Source organism: Dasypus novemcinctus, chromosome 10 (assembly GCF_030445035.2).
Source record: "Dasypus novemcinctus isolate mDasNov1 chromosome 10, mDasNov1.1.hap2, whole genome shotgun sequence".
Lineage (NCBI taxonomy): Eukaryota > Metazoa > Chordata > Mammalia > Cingulata > Dasypodidae > Dasypus > Dasypus novemcinctus.
The window spans coordinates 8,701,210-8,722,679 of record NC_080682.1 but is presented as its reverse complement, the minus strand read 5'-3'; the positions used below and the strand labels follow the sequence as shown (position 1 = coordinate 8,722,679).

The 21,470-nt window shown below is 51.5% G+C and overlaps 1 protein-coding gene and 1 long non-coding RNA gene across 2 annotated transcripts in view; one reads left to right on the top strand and one right to left on the bottom strand.

Annotated features, from left to right (window-relative positions):
* Positions 1-9,137, bottom strand: part of LOC131280265 (uncharacterized) — a 32,605-nt gene extending 23,468 nt beyond the window's left edge. The window contains exon 1 of the long non-coding RNA XR_009187783.2: positions 9,079-9,137. This is a non-coding gene — a long non-coding RNA (uncharacterized lncRNA). The remainder of the gene's footprint in view (positions 1-9,078) is intronic.
* A 192-nt stretch (positions 9,138-9,329) lies between these two features.
* Positions 9,330-21,142, top strand: TSGA10IP (testis specific 10 interacting protein). Its single transcript, XM_058306371.1, has 8 exons — positions 9,330-9,457; positions 9,913-10,049; positions 10,143-10,867; positions 11,008-11,155; positions 17,397-17,567; positions 19,991-20,090; positions 20,279-20,403; positions 20,984-21,142. Exons 1-8 carry the CDS (start codon positions 9,425-9,427, stop codon positions 21,123-21,125), a joined length of 1,581 nt encoding a protein of 526 aa, XP_058162354.1. The 5' UTR covers positions 9,330-9,424; the 3' UTR covers positions 21,126-21,142.
* Positions 21,143-21,470: the final 328 nt, after the last annotated feature.

The following is a 21,470-nucleotide window of genomic DNA, read 5'->3' as shown; positions in this document are numbered from 1 at the left end:
CAGATTCCCGGTGCCACTGACAAGAATGCAAGCGGACACAGAAGACACACAGCAAATGGACACAGAGAGCAGACAACGGCGGGCAGGCGGTGGGGAGAGAAAAAAATAAAATCTTTAAAAAAAAAAAAGGCCATAAATGAGATCATTCCCCCTCTCAAAATCCTCTTCTCTGGTGGCTACTTTGACCAAACGTGAGTCGACAGAATAAAAAGATTTTGTCTCCCAGTGTTCCCCTAAGATTCAGAAAGTGGGGGAACTACTTTTGCTGCCCCCCAATGAAGTCGTGAAGCTTTGTGCCACATGTCCTCACGGTCCTGTGACCCCCTGAGGTCACTGAAGAAGTCTCCATGGGCATTCCTAGTTTCCAGGCTGAGGAGGAGAGAGGATGGTGAATGACAGCTTGATGGCTACAGAACGTGTTTGGTTGAAGAAGAACTTCTAGAAGCAGTGGTGAGGGTTGCGGAGCGTTGTGAACGTACTTAATGCCACCGAAGTGAGCACTTTAAAGTGGTTAAAATGGTGGATTTTAAGGCGTGTGTATTTTACCACAACAAAAGAATTTAAATGGTGAAAGAATGCCGGCTCCCGTGTAATAGCCAAGTCTTTAGCTCGGTTTAAACTGCCTCCACTTCCCGGCAGGTGAGGCGGGAGGGAAGGCAGGCCTGCTGCCTCTCCCTGCCCTCCTGCTCCCCCAGCTCGAAGCACTCTGCTCTTGGGGGGCAGCGCGGGAGGAAGGGGAGCGGGTACGGACACTCTCACTCGATTGGCTCTGGGGTAGGATGGCATCTCGCTGCCCGGGCAGGCAGCTGTCTGAGGAGGGCTCTTGCCCTGGGGGGGCTTTCGTGGGGTCCTCTGGGGCTCCCAGGAAGCCGGCAGGGCTCCTCTTTTGGCTGGCACACAGAGACCCCCTCTGGGGGCGCCCCGCGCTGGATCACAGGAGCCCTCTGGGCAGTGCCTCCTTCTACGTTCCCACCGTGGGCTCCACTTGCTTTCCGGAAGTCACCCCCGCGCCTTGGGCCACAGCTGCTGCCGCTGGGCTGCCCCATCAACAGGGAGCTCTCCAGGCGCATCCTGGAGCACTCGTCACCTCTCTAGATTTGGGATCAGAAGGCAGCACCCACCCCCGCCCCCCCCACCAGGAGGAGCACTGGGGCTGGGCGCCCAACTGCGCTTTCCAGAGCGCTCTCGCCGCAGACTTCCCCTTTCAAAATCCACCTTTATGTTCTTGAGGTGGACGAGGGTGCTCAGAGCGGCGAAATGGGTTCTTTCAATTTTCTTTAAAATTTTGCATCTTGACCAGTAGCAATTCCCTTTGGAACTTCATATCCATTCTCTCCTGGGGCTTCAGTCAAAACTTCCAATGTGGGGAAGAAGATGAGGCTCAAGTGACAGATGGGAGGCCCTGGGCTCAATCCCTGGGGCCTCCTGGTGAAGAAGAAGAGAAAGCGTGCCTGCGCAGCGAGCCAGTGCCCCGCGCAAGTGAGTCACACAGCATGATGATGATGATGACGCATCCAAAAAGAGGCAAGGAGAAGCACAGCAGAAACTACGAACTGCAGTGGCGCAATTGACAGGGAACCTCTCTCCCCATCAGAGGTCTCCAGGATCAAATCCCAGGGAATCCTAAAGGAAAGAAAATGAGAAGAGAAGACAACACAGACGGCAAAAACAGCAGGGCAGGAGGAGAGGAAGGGGACGAAACTAAACAAATAAATAAAATCTTAAAAAAACAAAACAAAAGACTTCCAATGTTGTCACCTTCCCATCACGTTCAGAATAAATCCAAAGCCCTTTCCATGGCCATAAGTCTCCTCTGACCTGACCCGGAACCCCCACAGAGGTTTGAAACATCAAAGTATATTATAAATAATCATATGTTGGTAATTATAAAAACTTAATTCAAGTAAATGCCAATTTAGAAAAATTAAAATGCCCAAATTGGCACAAAGAGCTAACAAAAACCTCAATAGCTCCATAAAAGACTCCAGTGTGCAAGGAACCTGACCAGGACACTTTTGCAGGGAAGTGCCTTCAGACTTTCAAGGAACAGATAAATGGTCCTTTGCTTACACCAGCTGCTCCAGAAGACAGAGAATGAGAGAAGGCTGCCCAGTTGCTTGGATGACTCCCAAACCAAATGAGGACAGTACTGGAAAAGGAGAGGATCGAGCATTTCACTTAAGAACACAGATGTTGAACTATGAATGGAGTAAAACTTAGAATACATATATTCTATATTTGTAAAACCTAGAGGTGAGGAAAGGAACAAGACTCCCCCCCCCCCAAATACAAACCACTTGTTAAAACACGTATGGAAGCAGTATATGTGAGGAGACATAGCAGAAGTGCCTCGACCGCATCAATGGGCTGATGGACGTTCTCTTGGGAGCCCACCATCTTTGTTGGGGAGAACCTTCCTGAAGAGAGTGAGAGCCTGCACCATGTCGACCAGCCACTGCAGATCCGTGGCTGTACCCTAACTCTCGTGGAACGGATGGATGAAGAATTTGCCCAAACTATGCAAAATACTGACCCTCACTCCCAAGAGTCATGCAACAACTGAAAGGTGAGGCACAGTCATGCACCGTCATTGAGCCTGTGCAGCGCTTCCTGGAGGAGAAGGGCACGGTCAAGGGGATCTGCCGCCAACACTTGAGGCACATCCTCCGCACCTGTGGGAGGTTTGACTGCGAGGCCCGTCCGCGGCAGCTTGCCCCCCACCGAGGGCTTCTCAAATGCTGAGCTCTCCACCTCTGACCCTGGGCTTCAGCCACTCAACCTTTAAGTCAGAATCCACGGCCCAGCCAGGTACGGTCTACTTAGAGTTGTTACCAAAACCCAGAGCTAAAACAACAAGAATCTAGGGAGCTGACTACGTCAAAATCCGATCCATGAAGACTCTCCCAGGCGATGCTGACAGGCAGATGACTGCGAGCTCATGAGCAGGGAGCCCTTGCACATCAATAAGGAGGGAAAAAACAACAGGAAAAGACAAGAAACACAACGGGGAAATGGACAATGCATATAAACAAGCCAGTCACAGAGAGGTTGACCCAAATGCGGAAAAATTAATGAAGAGGTATTCAAGTAAGTAATCAGAGCAATTCAAATAAAATCACAACGAGAGAACTGTTATAACTACCAGGTTAGCAAAAATTCACAAGGTGAGTGTAGCAGTTCGATATAATTGATGAATTCCAAAAAGAAATATTGGATTATGCTTGTAACGTGATCTGTACCTGGGGGTACAAGGGGTGGGGACTCACAGATAAAAGGCATGGCAAAGAACAGAGTTGAGGGTTTTTGATGTTGGAGTTTTGATGTTTGAGTTTGATGCTGAAGCCTTAAGCTGGAGTCCCAGGAAGTCAGCTCACAGAGGAAAGAGAAGCCAGCTCCAGGAAGGAAGGAACCTTGAATGCAGAGAAAAGCAAGCCCCAGGAACGTAGGAACCCAGGAAGCCTGAACCCTTACAGATGTCAGCAGCCATCTTGCTCAACACGTGAAAATAGACTTTGGTGAGGGAAGTAACTTATGCTTTATGGCCTGGTATCTGTAAGCTCCTACCCCAAATAAATACCCTTTACAGAAACCAACCGGGAAGCAGATTTGGCTCAATGGATAGAGCATCCTCCTACCACATGGGAGGTCCGAGGCTCAAATCCAGGGCCTCCTAACCCATGTGATGAGCTGGCCCATGCGCAGTTCTGATGCACGCAAGGAGTGCCCTGCCATACAGGGTTGTCCCCTGCGTAGGGGAGCCCCACACGCAAGGAGTGCACCCCGTAAGGAGAGCCGCCCTGTGCAAAAAAGTGCAGCCTGCCCAGATGTGGGGCCGCACACACAGGGAGCTGACGCAGCAAGATGATGCAACAAAAAGAGACAAATTTCTGGTGCCGTTGACAAGAATACAAGTGGATACAGAAGAGCACACAGTGAATGGACACAGAAAGCAGACAACTGGGGGGGGCAGGGGAGAAGGGGAGAGAAATAAATAAATAATAAATCTTTAAAAATATAAAAATAATTTTGGTAGGCAGCAGACTTAGCTCAATGGTTAGGGTGTCCGTGGTTCAAACCCCGTGTGGAGCTGGCCCATATGCAGTGCTGATGTGCGCAAGGAGTGCCGTGCCACGCAGGGGTGTCCCCCGCGTAGGGGAGCCCCACACGCAAGGAGTGTGCCCCGTAAGGAGAGCCACCCAGCGCGAAAGAAAGCACAGCCTGCCCAGGAATGGTGCCGCACACACGGAGAGCTGACGCAGGAAGATGACGCAACAAAAAGAAACACAGATTTCCGTGCTGCTGACAACAACAGAAGCGGACAAAGAAGATGGAGCAAATAGACTCAGAGAACAGACAACTGGGGTGGGGGGGGAGGGGAGAGAAATAAATAAATAAATCTTTAAAATAACTAACTAACTAACTAAATAAATAAATTTGGTGAAAAACATTAACTTTCAGGTCTAAAATCTCAACAAACCCCAAAAAGGATAAACCTAAAAAAACCAAAAAACAAACCAACTAATTTCTGGTATTTGCATCAGCACCCCGTGGCTGACTAGTACAGTGAGTGATACGAGCACTTGGTGAGACAGAACGCCTCCGACACTGGCGTAGGTGTGGAGGCTGGCACGCCGTTCCCGCGAGCAAGCTGAAATAAGGTCTGTGCTTGTTCCAGGAGCTCACACTCTCGGCCCTCGGTGAATACGCCTGAGACTTTCTCACACAGGTTTCCCAGAGGCACGTACAGGGCATCGGGTGCAGCACCCTGCGTGGAGACAGAGTCGGAAGTGGCCTCGGCATCCATTGTCAGGAGAGCGGGTTAAGTGAAGAGCAGTGGAGGCACTATCAGAAAAGCGTCAGGGTCAAGCAGGACAGCTTTTAAAAACATCATCTCGGTTCACAGCTATTACTGTTTATGCATGTTTGTGTGTGGGTGATACATTTCAATAAATTAATTTTTTAAAATGCAGGCAATGGCTGTCTACCAGTTTAAAAAAGTAATCAATGGAAGTGGGAAAAAATAGAGCATAAATTTGTATAACTGTATGACTACAGTGGTTGATGAAGTAATTCAGTTATCCAACACACAGTTACTGTGGCTCAACATAGAAACTGTTTATAGTGATTGGGTAAAGTGATAGATACTGGATATTTTTTCCTCATCTCTGTTTCTGTTTTTTTCCTCTATATGATATTTGTTACTTACATATTAAAAGTCTTTTCTTGAAAAAAAACCCCATAATCTTGAAGGAAAAAGGTAAGGAAGAAAAATGAGAGCTCTAGCATAATTCCATTTATCAAAACTAAAAACACAAATGCATTAAAATGATAGCAGATGTTTCACAAGGATTCATTTGTATTTAGGTGGGATGGGAGTGGAGATCAAGGAGAAAGGAGAAAAGAGTCAACCAAAACAAGGGAAGCGGACTTGGCTCAGTGGTTAGGGCATCGTCTACCACAGGGGAGGTCCGTGGTTCAAACCCCGGGCCTCCTTGACCCATGTGGAGCTGGCCCATGCGCAGTGCTGATGCGCGCAAGGAGTGCCCTGCCACCCAGGGGTGTCCCCCACGTAGGGGAGCCCCACGAGCAAGGAGTGAACCCTGTAAGGAGAGCCGCCCAGCGCGAAAGAAAGTGCAGCCTGCCCAAGAATGGCACCGCACAAATGGAGAGCTGACACAAGAAGATGCAACAAAAAGAAACACAGATTCTCGGTGCCACTGATAAGGATAGAAGTGGTCACAGAAGAACACACAGCGAATGGATACAGAGAGCAGACAACGGGGGAGGGGGGGCAGGAAGGAGAAATAAATAAAAAATAAATCTTTAAAAAAAAAGGTCAACCAAAACAGAGAGTGGCCTTGAGCCACTGATCACCCTTGTGTGCTGTGAAATAAGGAATACAATAAACTTTGTGCTCAGCACCCAAGAAAAGAAAAATGTGTCAAGTACATGAAGCAGCACACATGGTCCGTCAAGATATGAAAATACACTCATCTCACAAACAATGAAGGGAATGCAAGTTATACCAACAATGAGATAAAACTTATTCTCCCAACAGGTTTTTTAAAAGTACAATGCAGTTTGCTGGCGAGGATGTAGGCTCTGTTGGTGAAGCCATACCTTGACTGAGCAATTGTTGCCAAAATTTAAATTGCTCAGATACTTTGAGCCAGCAAGTTTGCTTCCAGGAACTTATCTGACAGAAATACCCAAGCACTCAAAGGTGCACGGATATGGCGAAGGCGCTCAGTGTCCGTGACGGGGAAGCACGCAGAGGTCTTCGCCGTGCTTGGCGATAGGAGACAGGTTAAATGTGTGATGTGGGTCAAATCATGGAGCACGGTGCAGCTGGTAAAGAAAAAAATGAGCAAACTGAGGTTCTCTATGCACTGCCATGGCCAGATGACTGCAGCACACCAGTGAGCCAAAACAACAACCAAGTATGATCCTGGTTTTGTTGAAAAATTTCATATGTATATACACATACATATGCACAAGATATTAAAACCCAGAACTGTCTCAGGGCTGTTTCTGCTGAGGCATCAAAGGTGAAGGGTAAAGCCACGGCTCAAGGGCCCCCACGTTGCTGAGCAGGTGCCAGTACTCGCTTGCTGGGAGGGCCGGAGGGGGACGAGCGGCAGTGCTACCAGCCCCGGGCCCCTCGCCAGCTCAGACTTTGAGAGGGGCTCGGAGCGGACCTTTGTTTGGGGAAGCGTAGAGGGATTCCAGGGCAGTGGAAACTGCACCTGAGGAGAGGGAAAGGCTAAGGTGGGCAGCCGCTGCCCACTGCCCCCCCCCCGGCGGCAGAGCGAGGCAAGGGGGCTGCCCCGGGAGCCGGCTGCCCTCGTGCCAAGAGTCCAGCAAGGCCCCCAAGCTCCAGGGCCAGATGGGGTGGGGAGCCAGGCCAACGCCAGCCTGATGGGGGATTTGTCCAAGAGGGCCCTTGGGGGACCAGAGGGGGCCACCCTGGAAGCCGGGCAGCTCCCGCTGCGGCCCACGCGGGGCCACCTCGGGAGGGGCTTTGCCTGCTCCTGTTGGGGCAGCTTTGGTCAGCAGTTCCCATCGAGGTCTCTGGGGATCCCGGCACCAAGAGAAAGCCCCAGTGTGGGTGCCACCAGCCCCCAGGTGCCCGCTGGCCGGCGCTCTGGTCCAGCCTTCCACTCCTGCTGCCTCCGCCCCTTCTGAGCCCCACCCCTCCCCGGCCGTTGGCATCCCCGCCTAAGAGCCTTAGACCAAATTCAGGTGACTTGTTATTTAAGGATGGATGAGCCACGCAGTCGTGACTGGGTATGACCGCAGACTGGACGCTTTCGTCTCTGAGCTGAGGCTGTTCCGGAGCCTAGCAGTGGTCAGAGGGCTTTTCACCTCCTGGGCAAGTTGAGAACTTGTGGCCCCTACTGAGCTTCACGGGCACGGCGGGGCCCGCCTGGCCCGCCGACCGCGGTGAAAGCCGAGTGAGAGGCAGGGAGGCAGCTGGCTCCGCTGGCGCCCGGGGGTGCGCGTGTCCCCGTGCTCAGGGTGCCAGCTCCGGGCACGCGTGTTCACACCTAGGAAGCACTCAGGAACACACATGAAAGGGTAACGGGGCTCCACTATACAGAGTTCAGTATCGGTGCAAGGTTTTGAGCACATGCATTTATTACTTCTGTTATCTGAAAAACCAATTGTTGCAGTTTGCTATAGTTATGAATTCCAAAAATAGATCTTGGATTACGTTTGTAATCTGGTCTGTACCTGGGTGTGATTGTCATGGTTAAGGCTTTGATTGGGCCATGGCATTAGGGCGCTGAGTCCCCACTCCTTGGTGGGTGGGAACTGACAGATAAAAGGCACGGCAAAGGACGGAATTGAGGGTTTTTGATGTTGGAGGGTTTTTTTTTTAAGACTTATTTTATTTATTTCTCTCCCCCTCTCCCCCCGCTGTCTGCTCCCTATGTCCATTTGCTGTGTGTTCTTCTGTGTCCACTTGCATTCTTGTCAGCGGCACCAGGAACCTGTGTCTCTTTTTGTTGCCGTCGTTGCATCATCTTGCTGCGTGGGCTCTCTGTGTGTGCAGCTCCACTCCTGGGCGGGCTGTGCTTTTATCATGTGGGGCGGCTCTCCTTGCGGGGGTGCACTCCTTGCGTGTGGGGCTCCCCTACGCAGGGGACACCCCTGCCTGGCAGCACTGCGCATGGCCAGCTCACCACATGGGCCAGGAGGCCCTGGGCTTGAACCCTGGACCTCCCATATGGTAGGCGGACGCCCTATCCATTGAGCCAAATCCGCTTCCCAAGGAGGGCTCCTTTTAACTTAACTACTTCCATCTGCAATGACCGGATTTCCAAATAAGGCCACCTTCACAAGGCAAGAGAGGTTAGGACTTCAACACATCCAACCCATAATGGAAGTAAGAACAAATGTACTGCACGCACTGCCCCTGTTGTTATATTTGGGCCTCACCACAAGCCTATGGGATGGAACCCTGATTCCAGCTTCGCAGAGGGGAGAAGGGGCTGGCCCAGGATGACAGAGTATGAGTGTCCCCCGGGGTGCAGCCGAAGCTCAGCACCACATTTCTGTCCCCACCCAGCTGGACTTAATGGTCAGTGGCTGGCATCCCACGGGGATTTAACGTCCCAAGGGTTTCTGGGGAAGCTCAGGCGTCTGGGGTAAGACTGAAACGCTGCAGTTTCCTCCAGAGCCTCCTCCGGGCTCTCATTTGCCTGCTGCCTCTTTCCTGGGCATGATGTTCAGCTTCTGGGGGAGCAAGTGGTTGGAGCAAGACCCCGAGACCTCAGCTGGGCCTGGGAGGCAGCCCAGAGGGCAGGCTAAGGGGGCGCACCCGCCTTGGGCACCAGCCGGACCTCTTCATAGGATGTCAGGACCCTTCAAGATGGCCACGTCCTACGGTCCCACTTTCCGACAGACGGGGGGACAGGCCGAGAGAGGGCAGGGGACTTACACCAGGTCCCACAGTGAGTCTGCAGCAGAGGCTGGATTTGGCCCTTGGTCTCTGGGCTCCCAGGCCTGGACCATTCCTCAGCATTGTGCTGAACGTCCCCCCAGCCCAGCCCCCTCCAAGGAGGTTGGCCTTACCCGCCTGGGCTGATACCATCCTGGCCTCCTGTTCACCAGAGCCCCTGAGACCGGTCAAGGCCCGGTTGCCATAGAGCCGGCAGGGAGGGCAGTTCCGAGGCTGGCGGGAGGGTGGGGGGTGGGGGAGGCCGCCACCCACCAACAGTTGGGCAGGTCCACCTCAGGGCGGCCGGGGCAGGACCTGCAGCTTCAGGTCCCAGGGACCACCGCAGGGCCGCTCAAGCTTCTGCTGGGCAGCCCCCTGGCCAAGCCCATGAGGGAGGCGCCGCGGAGGGGACCTCCGTCTACCTGGAGGCAGGCTGGCTAGATCTGGGGCCAGGGGAGGCCAGAACCCGCAGGGAGGCCCATGAGCAGCCTCGCGGCTGGAGTCAAGGTCCAGGTGAGAGTCAGGGAGGCCCAGAGGGGGTGGCCGTGGGGAAGCCTGGAGCAGGTGGGGTGAGGCCGAGGGCCTGCCACCTGGCTGTCGGGAGTCGGGGTGGGGGAACATTCTGGAAGAGGCCGCCTGGTGCAGTGGTGAGGCGTGGGTGCCGGCCCACCACTCGCCAGCTGGGACCTTAGTCGAATGATTTCCTCTCTCCCTGCCTCTTTCCCCATCTGCCCAATGGGCCGATGGTGAACACCGGGTGGGTAATGCAGGAAAGTCCCAAGGACAGAGGACATTGTAGGCATGTGGTAAGTGGCGGCCGTTGCTATTTTAACGTGAAGAATTGCGGTAGAGGTAGCAAGGGCCCAGGGGTGGCCAGGCCCGGCTGTGCCCAAGGGGGGCCCTTTGGGGGAGGGTTCGGGGGTCCGAGGGGCTGCTTGGAGCTGGGCGTCCTCTCTGTCCTCATCCAGGGCAGCCTGGGGAGCAGTGACTGCGGGCTAGTTCAGGGCGAGCAGCGGAGGTCTCGGAGCGCGGGGCAGACAGCCAAGAAGGACCAGGGACCCTTGGGCCGGAACAAGAAAGGACATGGCTCTGCCGAGGCCGAGGAGTGAGCAGCTTCCGGGGTGCGGGCCGGGAGGGGCACAGGGGCTGCGCTGGGGGCCGGCCGCCGGGCACTGACCCCCGCGCTCTCCCCCCTCAGCCTCTTGGCCTCTCCTCCCCGGAAGCCCTCCTTCCCCTTCCAGTGGGCCTGGCAGAGCTTCGTCCCCAACGGCTGCCCTGCAGCCCCCGGCCCGGACCTGGTGGCCCCGGGCGCCAGGGTGCTGCCACTGCCCCCCACGGGCTGCCAGCCGCAGCTCCGGCGCAAGTCCAGGCGCAAGTCCACGGCCAGCCTCCCCCAGCCCCGCGGCCTCGGCGGGAAGACGGAGAGGCAGGACTCGGCCAGGAGACGGCAGCCGGGGGCCTGGGGCGGCAAGGGGGGGCACCCGGCACGGGAGGCGCCCGGCGACAGGGGCCTCTGGCCGTCCAGGAAGAGGTCGGGGTCTGCGTGCGAGGAGGCTGCTGAGGAGGAAGCGCTGGGAGCCGAGGAGGCCGGCAGGGGTCTGAGCCCCGGGGAGCTGCCCCAGCTCCCCAGGAGGGGCTCGCTCTGGGAGGAGCTGGGGTCCGCCGAGGAGACAGAGGAGGGCGAGGAGGGGGAGCACAGGGCCCGCCACAGAGGGCGGGCTGGTTCTCGAAGGAGGGGGAAGAAGCCTGGGGAGGAGCCCCTGGGCGAAGTGCAAGGCCCCAGCCAGGGGAGCAGCTCCAGCCCCAGCAGCCTGCAGGGGTCGCAGAGGAGGACGTCCAAGGCCAAGGAGCTGGAGGGGCCGTGGGACCTGGAGAAGCTGCAGAGGCACTTACAGAAAGACTTGGAGGAGCGGGGCCTCTGCGGTGAGTGAGGGGCGCCGTGCCTGGGTTCCCCAGGAAGCCACACCCGGGGAGCCGGCAACCCAGGCAGGAGCTCTGGGTGCTGGGGGGAGAATGCCCAGTTGCTGCAAGACAAGTCCCTGACTTGGCCCCACTGTGGACAGGCCCCCAGAAGCAGCCCTGGAAAGTTCTACGGGATACCATCCAGGCCTCCAGCCGCGGCGGGAAGGCCCAGGCCTTGGGAGATGATGAGACGCCCCCGTCTGCCAGCGTCCCTAACCGCACCTTCCACAAACGGCAGGAGGCCACCAGGTAAGGTGGAAGAGGGGGGAGGGTGGGCGCTGAGAGTGAAGAGTGAGGAAAAGCCACTTCGCCAGGAGACGCTGAGCCATTCATCCTTCCATTCATTCCTCACTTATCCATTCACCAATCTTTTTTTTAAAAAAATAAAATTTATTTCAAAATTTTAAAGAATAATCCTGCACGCCATACACGATTCCCATATATCACCCAACCACCACCATCTTACAAAATACAATTTATTTTAAATTGTGGTAAAATACACATGATGTAATCATTTTAACCATTTTAAGTGGACAGATCTGACATTAAGTACATTGACCATACTGTGTAACTTTCATCTCTTGTTTCCAGACTATTTTCATCATCCTTACCACAACTCATACGCATTTAGCCATAACTCCCCATTTCCCCCTTCTCCCATCCCTGGTAACCATTATTCTACTTTCTGATTCTAGGAATTTGCTTATTCTAAGTATTTCACAGAAGAGAAATCATACAATAGTTGCCCCTTTATGTCTGGTTTATTTCACTCACTATGATGTCTTCAAGGTTCATCCATGTTATAGCATATATCAGAATTCCATTCCTTTTCATAGCTGAATAATGTTCCATTGTGTATATATACCACATTTTGTTTACCTATTCACCCTTTTATGGACACTTGGGTTGTTTCACCTTTGGCTCTTATGAAGAATTGCTGCTATGATCATGGGTGTACAGATATCTGCCTGAGTTTCTGCTTTCAATTCTTTTGGGTATATACCCAAAAGTGGGATTGCTGGGTTATACAGTAATCCAGACTTAAGTTTGTGAGGGCCACCAAATACTTTTTAACAGGGGCTGCATGATTTTATTTTCCCACCAACAGCACACGAGGGTTCTCACTTCTCTGCATCTTCACTAACCCTTGTTATTTTCTGTTTTTTAAATAACAGCCACTCTAGTAGGGGCAAAGTGGTATCTCATTGTGGTTTTGATTTGCATTTCACTAATAGCTAATGATGGTGAGCATATTTTCATGTGCTTATTGGATATTTCTATATCTTCTTTGGAGAAATGTCTCTTGAAATTCTTGGCCCATTTTTAAAAGGGTTGTTTGTCATTTTGTTGTTGAGTTGTAGGAGTTCTATATATATTCTGGTTATTAAACCTTTATCAGAAAATGGTTTCCAAATACTTTCTCCCATTCTGTAGGTTGTCTTTTTACTTTACTGCTAATGTCTTTTTTTTTTTACCCCCCCCCTCCTTGCTGCTTGCTTACTGTCTGCTCTTTGTGTGCATTCACTGTGCATTCTTCTGTGTCTGTATTTTTTTTATTTATTCCCCCCACTTGCAGCTTGCTTGTTGTCTGTTCTGTGTGTCCATTTGCTGCATGTTCTTTAGTCTGCTTCTGTTGTTGTCAGCGGCACGGGAATCTGTGTCTCTTTTTTGTTACGTCATCTTGCTGCATCAGCTCTCCGTGTGTGCGGTGCCATTCCTGGGCAGGCTGAAATTTCTTTCGTGCTGGGCGGCTCTCCTTACGGGGCGCGCTCCTTGAGCGTGAGGCTCCCCTATGCGGGGGACACCCTGCGTGGCAGGGCACTCCTTGCGCACATCAGCGCTGCACGTGGGCCAGCTCCACACGGGTCAAGGAGGCCCGGGGTTTGAACCGCAGACCACCCATGTGATAGACGGATGCCCTATCCACTGGGCCAAGTCCGCTTCCCTGCTAATGTCTTTTGATGCACGAAAGTTTTTTATCTTGATGAGATCCAATTTATCTCATTTTTCTTTTGTTTCTCATACTTTGGGTGTAAAAACCTAAAAACTCATTACCTAGTACAAGGTCCTGAAGGTAATCCTCTATGTTTTCTTCTAGAGTTTTATAGTTTTAGTTCTTATATATTTAGGTCTTTAATCCATTTTTTAATTAATTTTGTACATGGTGTGAGGTAGAGGTCTACTTTCTTTTTGCATGTGAATATCCAGTTTTCCCAGCACCATTTGTTGAAGAGATTATTCTTTTCCCCCACTGAGTGAGTGTGGCACCCTTGTCAAAAATCAGTTGGCAGGGAGTGGATGTGGCTCAAACAGTTGAGCTCCCACTTCCCACATGGGAGGTCCTGGGTTCAGTTTCCGGTGCCTCCTGAAAAAAAAAAAAAAAAAAACAAACAAGTAAAACAAATGAAAAAGCCAACTCAGGAAAGCTCATGTGGCTCAGTGGTTGAGTGCTGGCTTCCCACGTACAAGGTCCCAGGTTCAATCCCCGGCTCCCAGTACCTAAAAAAAAAAAAAAATCAATTGACCATAGATGTGAAGATTTATTTCTGAACTCTCAATGCTATTCCATTGGTCTGTGTGTCTGTCCTTGTGTCAGTACCACACTGTTTTGATTACTGTAGTTTTGTGATATATTTTAAGACTGGAAAGTGTTCCAACTTTGTTCTTTTTCTAAATGGTTTTGGTTATTTGGGGCCTCTTGCCCTTCCATATGAATTTGATAATTGACTTTTCCATTTCTGTGAAGAAGGCTTTTGGAATTTTGATTGGATTGCATTGAATCTGTAAATCACTTTGAGTAGTATCAATACCTTAATAATATTTCATCTTCCAATCTATTAACATGGAATATTGTTCCATTTATTTATATCTTCTTTAATTTCTTTCAGCAATATTTTATAATTTTCCATGTGTAAGTCCTTTATTTCCTTGGTCAAATTTATTCCTAGATATTTGATTTTTTTAGTTGCTATTGTAAATGGGATTGTTCTCAGTATTTCCTTTTCAGATTGTCCATTGCTGGTGAATAGAAACAGCACTGATTTTCATGTTTTGATCTTTTAATTTGCCACTTTGCAGAATTTGTCAGCTCTAGAAGCTTTCTTACAGATTCTTCAGTGTGTGTATATATATATATGATTACATCATTTGCAAATAGGAAAAGTTACTTCTTTCTTTCCAATTTGGATTCCTTTTATTTCCTTTTCTTGCTTAATTGCTCTGGCTAGAATTTTCAGTACACTGTTAAATAGCAATGGTGAAAGTGAGCATCTTTGTCTTATTCTAGATCTTAGGGGAAAGCTTTCACTATTTTACCATTGAGTAAGATATTAGCTGTGGACTTTCATAAATATTCTTTATCATGTTTAGGAAGTTCCCTTCTAGTTTTCTGAATGTTTTTATCAAGAGAGGGTGCTGGATTTTGTCAAATGCCTTTTCTGCATCAATCGAGATGATCCTGTTTTTCCCCTCTGTTCTATTAATGTAGTGTATCACATTGATTTTCTTATGTTGAACCACCCTTGCAGACGTGGGATAAATTCCACTTGATTATGATGTCTAATTCTTTCAATGTACTACTGGATTCGATTTGCTAGTATTTTGTTGAGGAGTTTTGTATCTATATTCATAAGGGATGTTGGTCTGTAATTTACTTTTCTTGTGATATCTTTATCTGGCTTTGGTATTAGGTGATACCGGACTCATGGAATGAGCTAGGAAGAGTTCCCTCCTATTCAATTTTTAAGCAGGATTGGTGTTAATTTTTCTTTGAATGTTTGGTAAAATTCACCAGAGAATTCATCTGGTCCTTATCTTGAAATGTCTTATTCTCATCCTCATTTTTTAAAGTTTCACCAGATATGGAATTCTTGGTTGGAAATTGCTTTCTTTCATCACTATGAATGTGCTGTCCCTTTGCCTTCTCACTTCCATGGTTTCTGATGAGAAACTGGCACTTAATCTTATTGAGGCTCCCTTGTACATAACACATTGTTTATCTCTTGCAGCTTTCTGGAACCCCTCTATCTTTGGCATTAAACAGTTTCATTAGAATGAATCTAGCTGTGGATCTCTTTGAGTTTATACTGTCTGGAGTTTAGCGAGCTTCTTGGATGTGAAGCTCATTTAATCTGGAAAGGATCCAGCCATTATTTCTTCGAATATTCTTTCTGTCCCTTTCTCTCTTTCTTCTGGGACTCCCATAATGCATATATAGGGAAGTTTGATTGTCCTTCAGGTCTCTCAGTCTCTTTTCACTTTTTTCATTCTTTTTTCTTGCTGCTCCTCAGACTCAATAATTTCAATAGTGTCACCTTCAATTTATCTGATTCTTTCTTCTGCCAGCTCTAATCTGCTCTGAACCCCTCTAGGGAATTTTTAATTTCAGTAATTTTGATTTTCAGCTCCAGAGTTTCTGGTTTGGCTCCTTCTTACATTTTTTATCTTTTATTGAAATTCTCATTTTATAGGAAATTCTTATTTCCCTGATGTCCTTTTGCTATTTGTCCATGTTTTCCTCTAGCTCACTGAGCATATTTAAGACCATTTTTTAAAAAAAGTCTTTGTCTGGCATGCCCAAAGTCTGGTATCCAATGTTTTATCTTGTTCCTTTGGATAGGTCATTTTTTCCTGTTTCCTTATATTCCTTATAATTTTTTGTTGTACGCTCTACATTTTAATATTTTCAGTGTGTTAACTCTTGAATTTTCCCTCTGAAGTGTCTGTTCCTTAAGTTTGTATCCAAATAGGGATATGACACAGAGTTCTTTGAATGTCAGTAAGCCAATATAAACAAATAAAGAAACACCTTCCATAGTCTTTGCATATTGGATCTGTGTTGACTGGTGTTCTCCTTCAGAGGTTAGCCCTCCTAACAATGAAACTTAAGAAAAGTGTTGGGTCCTCCCAGGTCTTTTCTGAGCATGCATCTTCTCCTGGACATGCACTTACCCTGGGCATGCATTTATGATCTTAAGAATTCCTCCATTTACAAGAACCCATACACTCCCTTTTCTCCTTATGAAATAGTCTTTCCTTCTAGTCCAGGGTTCTATTGTATGTCTTAAAATCAGTAATCCTTTGCCCCTGGCTGCCATGATTTGATTTAGCTGCCTACAAGCTGCTTCTGTGCACATGGCAAGTTCTGGGATGGAGAGCCACCAGACAGACACATGCACTCCATTATGCACATAGGGATTACTCTGCTGTCTCAGAACTGGGGACCAGGGACCCACACCAGGAGTGCAGGCTGACCCAGCACCAAGCCAGGGTAAGAGTGAAGGAAGGGCCAGAAATGGCATTATGAGGTTATCCTACCACTTCCTTCTTGATTTGGTATTTGCCAGTTATTGCTTTCTGGAGCTCAAGAAAGATGAATCTGTCAGTTTGTGCTAGTTGTTTAAAGATTTTGTGGGGGACTGAGGCACTGGAGTGTCATTCTGTCATCTTGATTACATCATGGCCCGGTGAAGATCTTCATGATCACAGCCTCCTTGGTGCCCTACACAGGGCCTGGCACATAGTTGGTGCTCAATAAATATGCAGAGTGAATGAGTACAACTACCCCCTTTATATGCCTATATGTCCACATCTATCCATCTGTCTTTCTATGATTCAAGTACATATTAATTCAAAAAATTTTGAATTTCTGTTTATGTTAGTCATTAGTTCTAGGTGACAGGGATGTATTGGAGGTGAACAGGACAGGCAAGGGACCCTGCTTTCATGAAGCTTACATTCTACTTGGGAAGAAGGATTATTAATAAATAAATGGAAACAGCTAGAAATAGAAAATTCCTGGGAGGCTGCTTTAGATGGGGTGGTCAGGAAAACAATGTTTGGGAAAGTCACATTTGAACAAAGACCTGATTGATAATAAGGAACTGGCTATGAGGTCTCACGGAAGAATCATCCAGTGGAATATAGCTGTTGCCTATTCAAACATCCACAGCATCTATCCATCTGTCCAACCATGCTTTTATTCCTTCACCATTTTGTTTCTCTTTCCAATCCATCCATCCAGCCATCTGTCCATCCATCCAACTTTCTCTCCAACCAATAGGCATTAACCTAGCTCCTATCAGATATGGGCGTCATAGGGAAGAACACGATCTGGCCCCTGTCCTCTAGGAGAGCTGCTTTGCAAGGGGAAGTTAGCAAGACAAGTGGGGTTGCTGGCTGTGTGCCCTGAACTCCACAGGGGCTCAGGAGGCCTGGACTGAGAAGGGTCAGAGCTGGAGCTCACTGCTAGCTGGGGGTAGACAGAAGGCTTCCAGGAAGAGTAGGGAAAGGCCTTGGGCTGGGCATGAGGGCTGAGACCCCAGATGTAGGTCTCTTCCACATCAAATTCCCATCCCCTGTGACCTTGGCTTCTGAGCTCCCTCAATCCCTCCTCTTAAGCCCCATATTACCCTACCTGGCCCCTGACCTCCCTTGAGGCTCCTGCTCCCTTGCAGGCTTCTCCCATCCCCCTTCCTTCCTTCTTTCCAAGACACCTGCTGAAGACCTGGGAGAAGCAGCAGCAGGAGGAGCGGCAGCGGGCTGAGATGCGCCGGGCCCGGGAGCAGCGGGTACAGCAGCAGGTGGCTCGCTGCCTAGCTGCCTATGTGCCCAGAGGGAGCCGGGGGCCAGTGGCTGCCCAGCGCAAGCTAGAGGAGCTGAGGTAGGAGGCACAGGGCTGCGGAGGACTTGGTGGGGAGAGGCAGGGAGGTGGTGCTAGGGATCAGATTGCAGGACCAGGGCCCACTCACCTTCATCTTCCCTCAGGGTAAGCCTTCAGCGCCATCCTGTGGGGGAGGCAGGCAGGAGGGCAGGCTGCTCCGCTGCATGTGAGAGATGAAGGCCCTGAGGCACGGGGAGAAGGTCACCCAGTTAATAACGATCCCGGCAGTGACTGAACCCTCAAGGTTAAAATGTTTGATGTGCATTATCACACTGGCATATCTTGTTTTTCTGACTTCAAACACAAGACTTCCATAGATGCTTATGATAAAAATCCAAATATTACAGAAATAGTACAGAATGCCCCTATAATCCCGCTGCTGGAGACAACCCTCATCCAAGGTCAGGGACAGTATCATCTGCCTCCTGTATTTAATTTTTTAAAAACCTAACTTGCAAGTCCTGAAAATCCTTATAAAATGTTTAACAGGTTAAGTATTATCACCACCCCCATAATTCTGCTGATGAGGAAACTGAGGCTTAGAGAGCTTAAATAATGTGCCAAGGTCACAAGTGAGGGGCAAAGCTTGGATGTGAGCCCAGCCAGCCATTCCTCCACCTGCTGCGCTGCCTCGGAGCATGCCCGGATCTTCCCACAAAACCCAATCCAAGGAAACGGCACAAGTCAATATAATCACCAGCGCCACTGACGCAGACCACAGGGGCAGGTGGCGCCAGTGCAGCCCTTTCCACCCCTCATCTCCTTTGTCCTGGGAGAAGGTCACGGCAAGCAGGTGCTACGGAGAGAGAGGAGGGTCCTGCCCTCAGTGGAGTTGCCGAGGCCGGATGGGATCCGATGGCCTGCTCTTGGAGGCTCTCTTATTGGCCCTGTTTTATAGACTCTGAGAGGTCAAGTGTGTTTCCTGGCCAGGGGCCAGGGAAGTGCTGTCTCCTTGCCAGGCCTCGTCTGGTTTTTTTCCTTCTCTTGGTCTACTTTCTTAATAAGGCCAGCAGCATAAGGCCCAGAACTCCCAGCAGCAGGTGCTGGGGACAGTCGGGTGTCACCTGCACCCTTTTCATTGTCTACTGAGAGAGGGTGAAGGCAGGAGCACGTTCGCTGCAGGTCTCTCAGCCCTTCCTCCCTGTGCCTTTGCTCTGTCTGAGCAGAACTGGAGTCCCTGCCCTGCCTCGAGGGGTGGGCAAGAGAGGTTTGGCCACGGCGAGGTCCGAGACCCTGGCCAGCCACTGCCGCCCTTGGCATGGAGGCCATGTTTCCTCTCGTTCCTGAGATGATGGACAGGGCTGCCATCCCCTGGCAACGCTTCCTTTCTCTTCCGGGGCTCCAGGAGGTCGGCTTCCTCTCCTTTCTACCAGAAATAGCAGAGTGAGCAGGAAAAATGCAGTGACAAAGCCAGCTGCTGCTCGTCTCCCTCCCCAGAAACTGCTGTGAAGACCCTCTGGAATGGCAAAGACCCCTTTTTCTGCAGTAACTTAAGTTCCTTGACGATGGGGTTTCCAAGGCCATTTCTTTTTCTTAGAGGGGGAAAGATTCCTTCCTTGGTCATGGCCCAGGGTCCGGCCCAGTAAGGCAGTCTTTCAAGGGGCCCAGCACACCAGCCGGAGGGGTCAGCACGCGCCTCGGTCCTGCCCGCTTCTCCCCTCCGTGCTCTCTGGGTGTCCCCCACACCAGGAAGCCTCTATGTGCTTCACGAAGGGCCGCGTGGCCCCACGCGTGCTGCGGCGGGGGTCCCCTCCTGCTGCTAGGATGCTCTCTTCAGGCGAGGCGGCGCCACTCAGTTTGCTGAGCGGTTTCTGACAAGTGCACGACCCGGGCTGTAAGCGGAACAGTGCGTCTGCAGGGGTCTGCGAGCTTTCTAGCATCTGTTCTTTCACTGTCACGCATCTCTTTATCCCGCTGTCTCATTTTCTGAAAAGCCTGTAAGAACCACCGAGAACACTGGCAAGTTGTCCAGTCCCCGCCGTAGCTCAGTGAAAGGAAACTGAGCCCAGAGCACAGACAGGGGCACTGCCGTGTTCAGAGCCACACAGCAGACCTCCTCAGAGCCGCAACGTGAAGGCCGGGGTGTGGCTGCGGGCAGGGGAGAGGCTGTGCAAGCTAATGTCCAGGGGCGCAGAAGCCAGCGCTGGCTGCTCTCCCTTGGGGGCGGGTTGTGACTGGGAGTCCCCCACTCCGCAGCTGTACAACTCTGGACAAATCCCTCCACCCTCCTGAGCCTCAGGCTCGTCAGGTAAAATGGGGCAAACAGTCCGGGGCGAGGGCAGGAGTGAAGTGACTTTGTAAAGGAAAGGCGGAGAGCACCTAAATCCCTCGCTGAGGAGGAGCAGGCTCAGGGGTGGGGAGGGGTGTGCAGGGCACAGTGGGGTCTGGGGCAGGTTGGCTGCCCAGAGGCTTCTCCCACGCAGGCGCCAAGAGCGACAGCGCTTTGCCGAGTACCAGGCGGAGCTGCGGGGCATCCAGCACAGGGTGCAGGCCCGGCCCTACCTGTTCCAGCAGGCCATGCAGGTGAGGGCCAGCATCTGAGCTAGCACAGGGCCTCCCCCGACGACACAGCTTGTCCCTGGCTGAGTGGGGAGGGAAGCGAGGTGGGGAGTGGGTCCCCTCAAGTGGCCCCCCCCAGGCTGCTGCCCACCTGAAAACCCTGGGACACCCCCCACCTGTGACCAGCGGGAACCCCTCTTCTCTCTCCTCAGGCCAATGCCCGGCTCACTGTGAGCCGGCGCTTCTCCCAGGTGCTGTCAGCACTGGGCCTGGATGAGGAGCGGCTGCTGGTTGAGGTGGGCAAGGGGGACACGGAAGGCACCTCCAGGAAACCCAGGTGAGGCCGGCTGGCTGGCCTGGCTGTGGGGAATGGGGAAGAAAGGGCACACACCACAGTGCTCTCCCCCCCTCCTCTTCCCACCACCTCCCCCGGCCTAGCGCTGGACATCTGGGGGAAGGCTCAGGAAACTCCAAGGAGGGCCACCTGATCACCCCATTCCCAGGCCTGCAGGCCTCTGGCCCCGGCAATCAGCAGGGCCCTTGCCGGCCCAGCTGCCCTCCACGTGCCCTGAGGAAGGAAAGGCCAGGGCCAGTCTCACCACTGCCCAGGGAGGAAAGCGCAAACCCGAGACCCAGGACCAAATCAGCACAGCCAGTCAGGGACTCTGCGGCCATCTGTGCTGTCACAGCCCAAGCCTTCCTTACGGGGCTGGAGCCACACTGGTTGTCCCTTATGCCTTAAAGTAACCTGCCGCAGAGCAGGGCTCAAGGCCTGCTTCACGTGCCCAGGGTCACACAAAAGCCAGCACAGAAGGCGGGACTTGAACCCATGTCAGAGGCATGGCCTTTCCCCTCCTAGAGCCCAGGGGCCGGGGGTGGGGGTGGTGGTACGGAGCCCAGCGGCCTCTGTCTTTAAGGAGCCACAGGTCAGGAGGGCCGAGAATGGAGCACGCTTCTCAGAGCCCCCCGAGGACAGATTCTAGACCCAACGGCAGCCAGCCTGACGGGCCCTCTGCTCCCAGCTTGGATCTGGAGTCCAGTCCCTCCGATCAAAATTAAACGATTTATGGAAAATACAGCAAGGGGTTTCTGGGGGATGGGGCGTGGGGGGAGGATGGGTTTGTCCGGCGTCAGAGGTGACAGGTGGGTGGGCAGCAGGCTTAGCATCTGCCCCCACCCGAGCACACAGCCCGGTCCTGCTCCCGAGCGGTGGGGCAGCACACAGGGCGGTGTGGACAACACGCGAGGCATGGTGGGTCCCAGGAATTCAAGAGTGAATAGGGCAAACCTAGCCCTTGCCTTTGAGGGCTCCCCGTGCACTGGTGGTGGTGGTGAGATTGACCTTGAAAGGCGCCTGTGCAACACACCACAGCCCAGGGCTGAGATGGGTCCCACTGGGAGCCG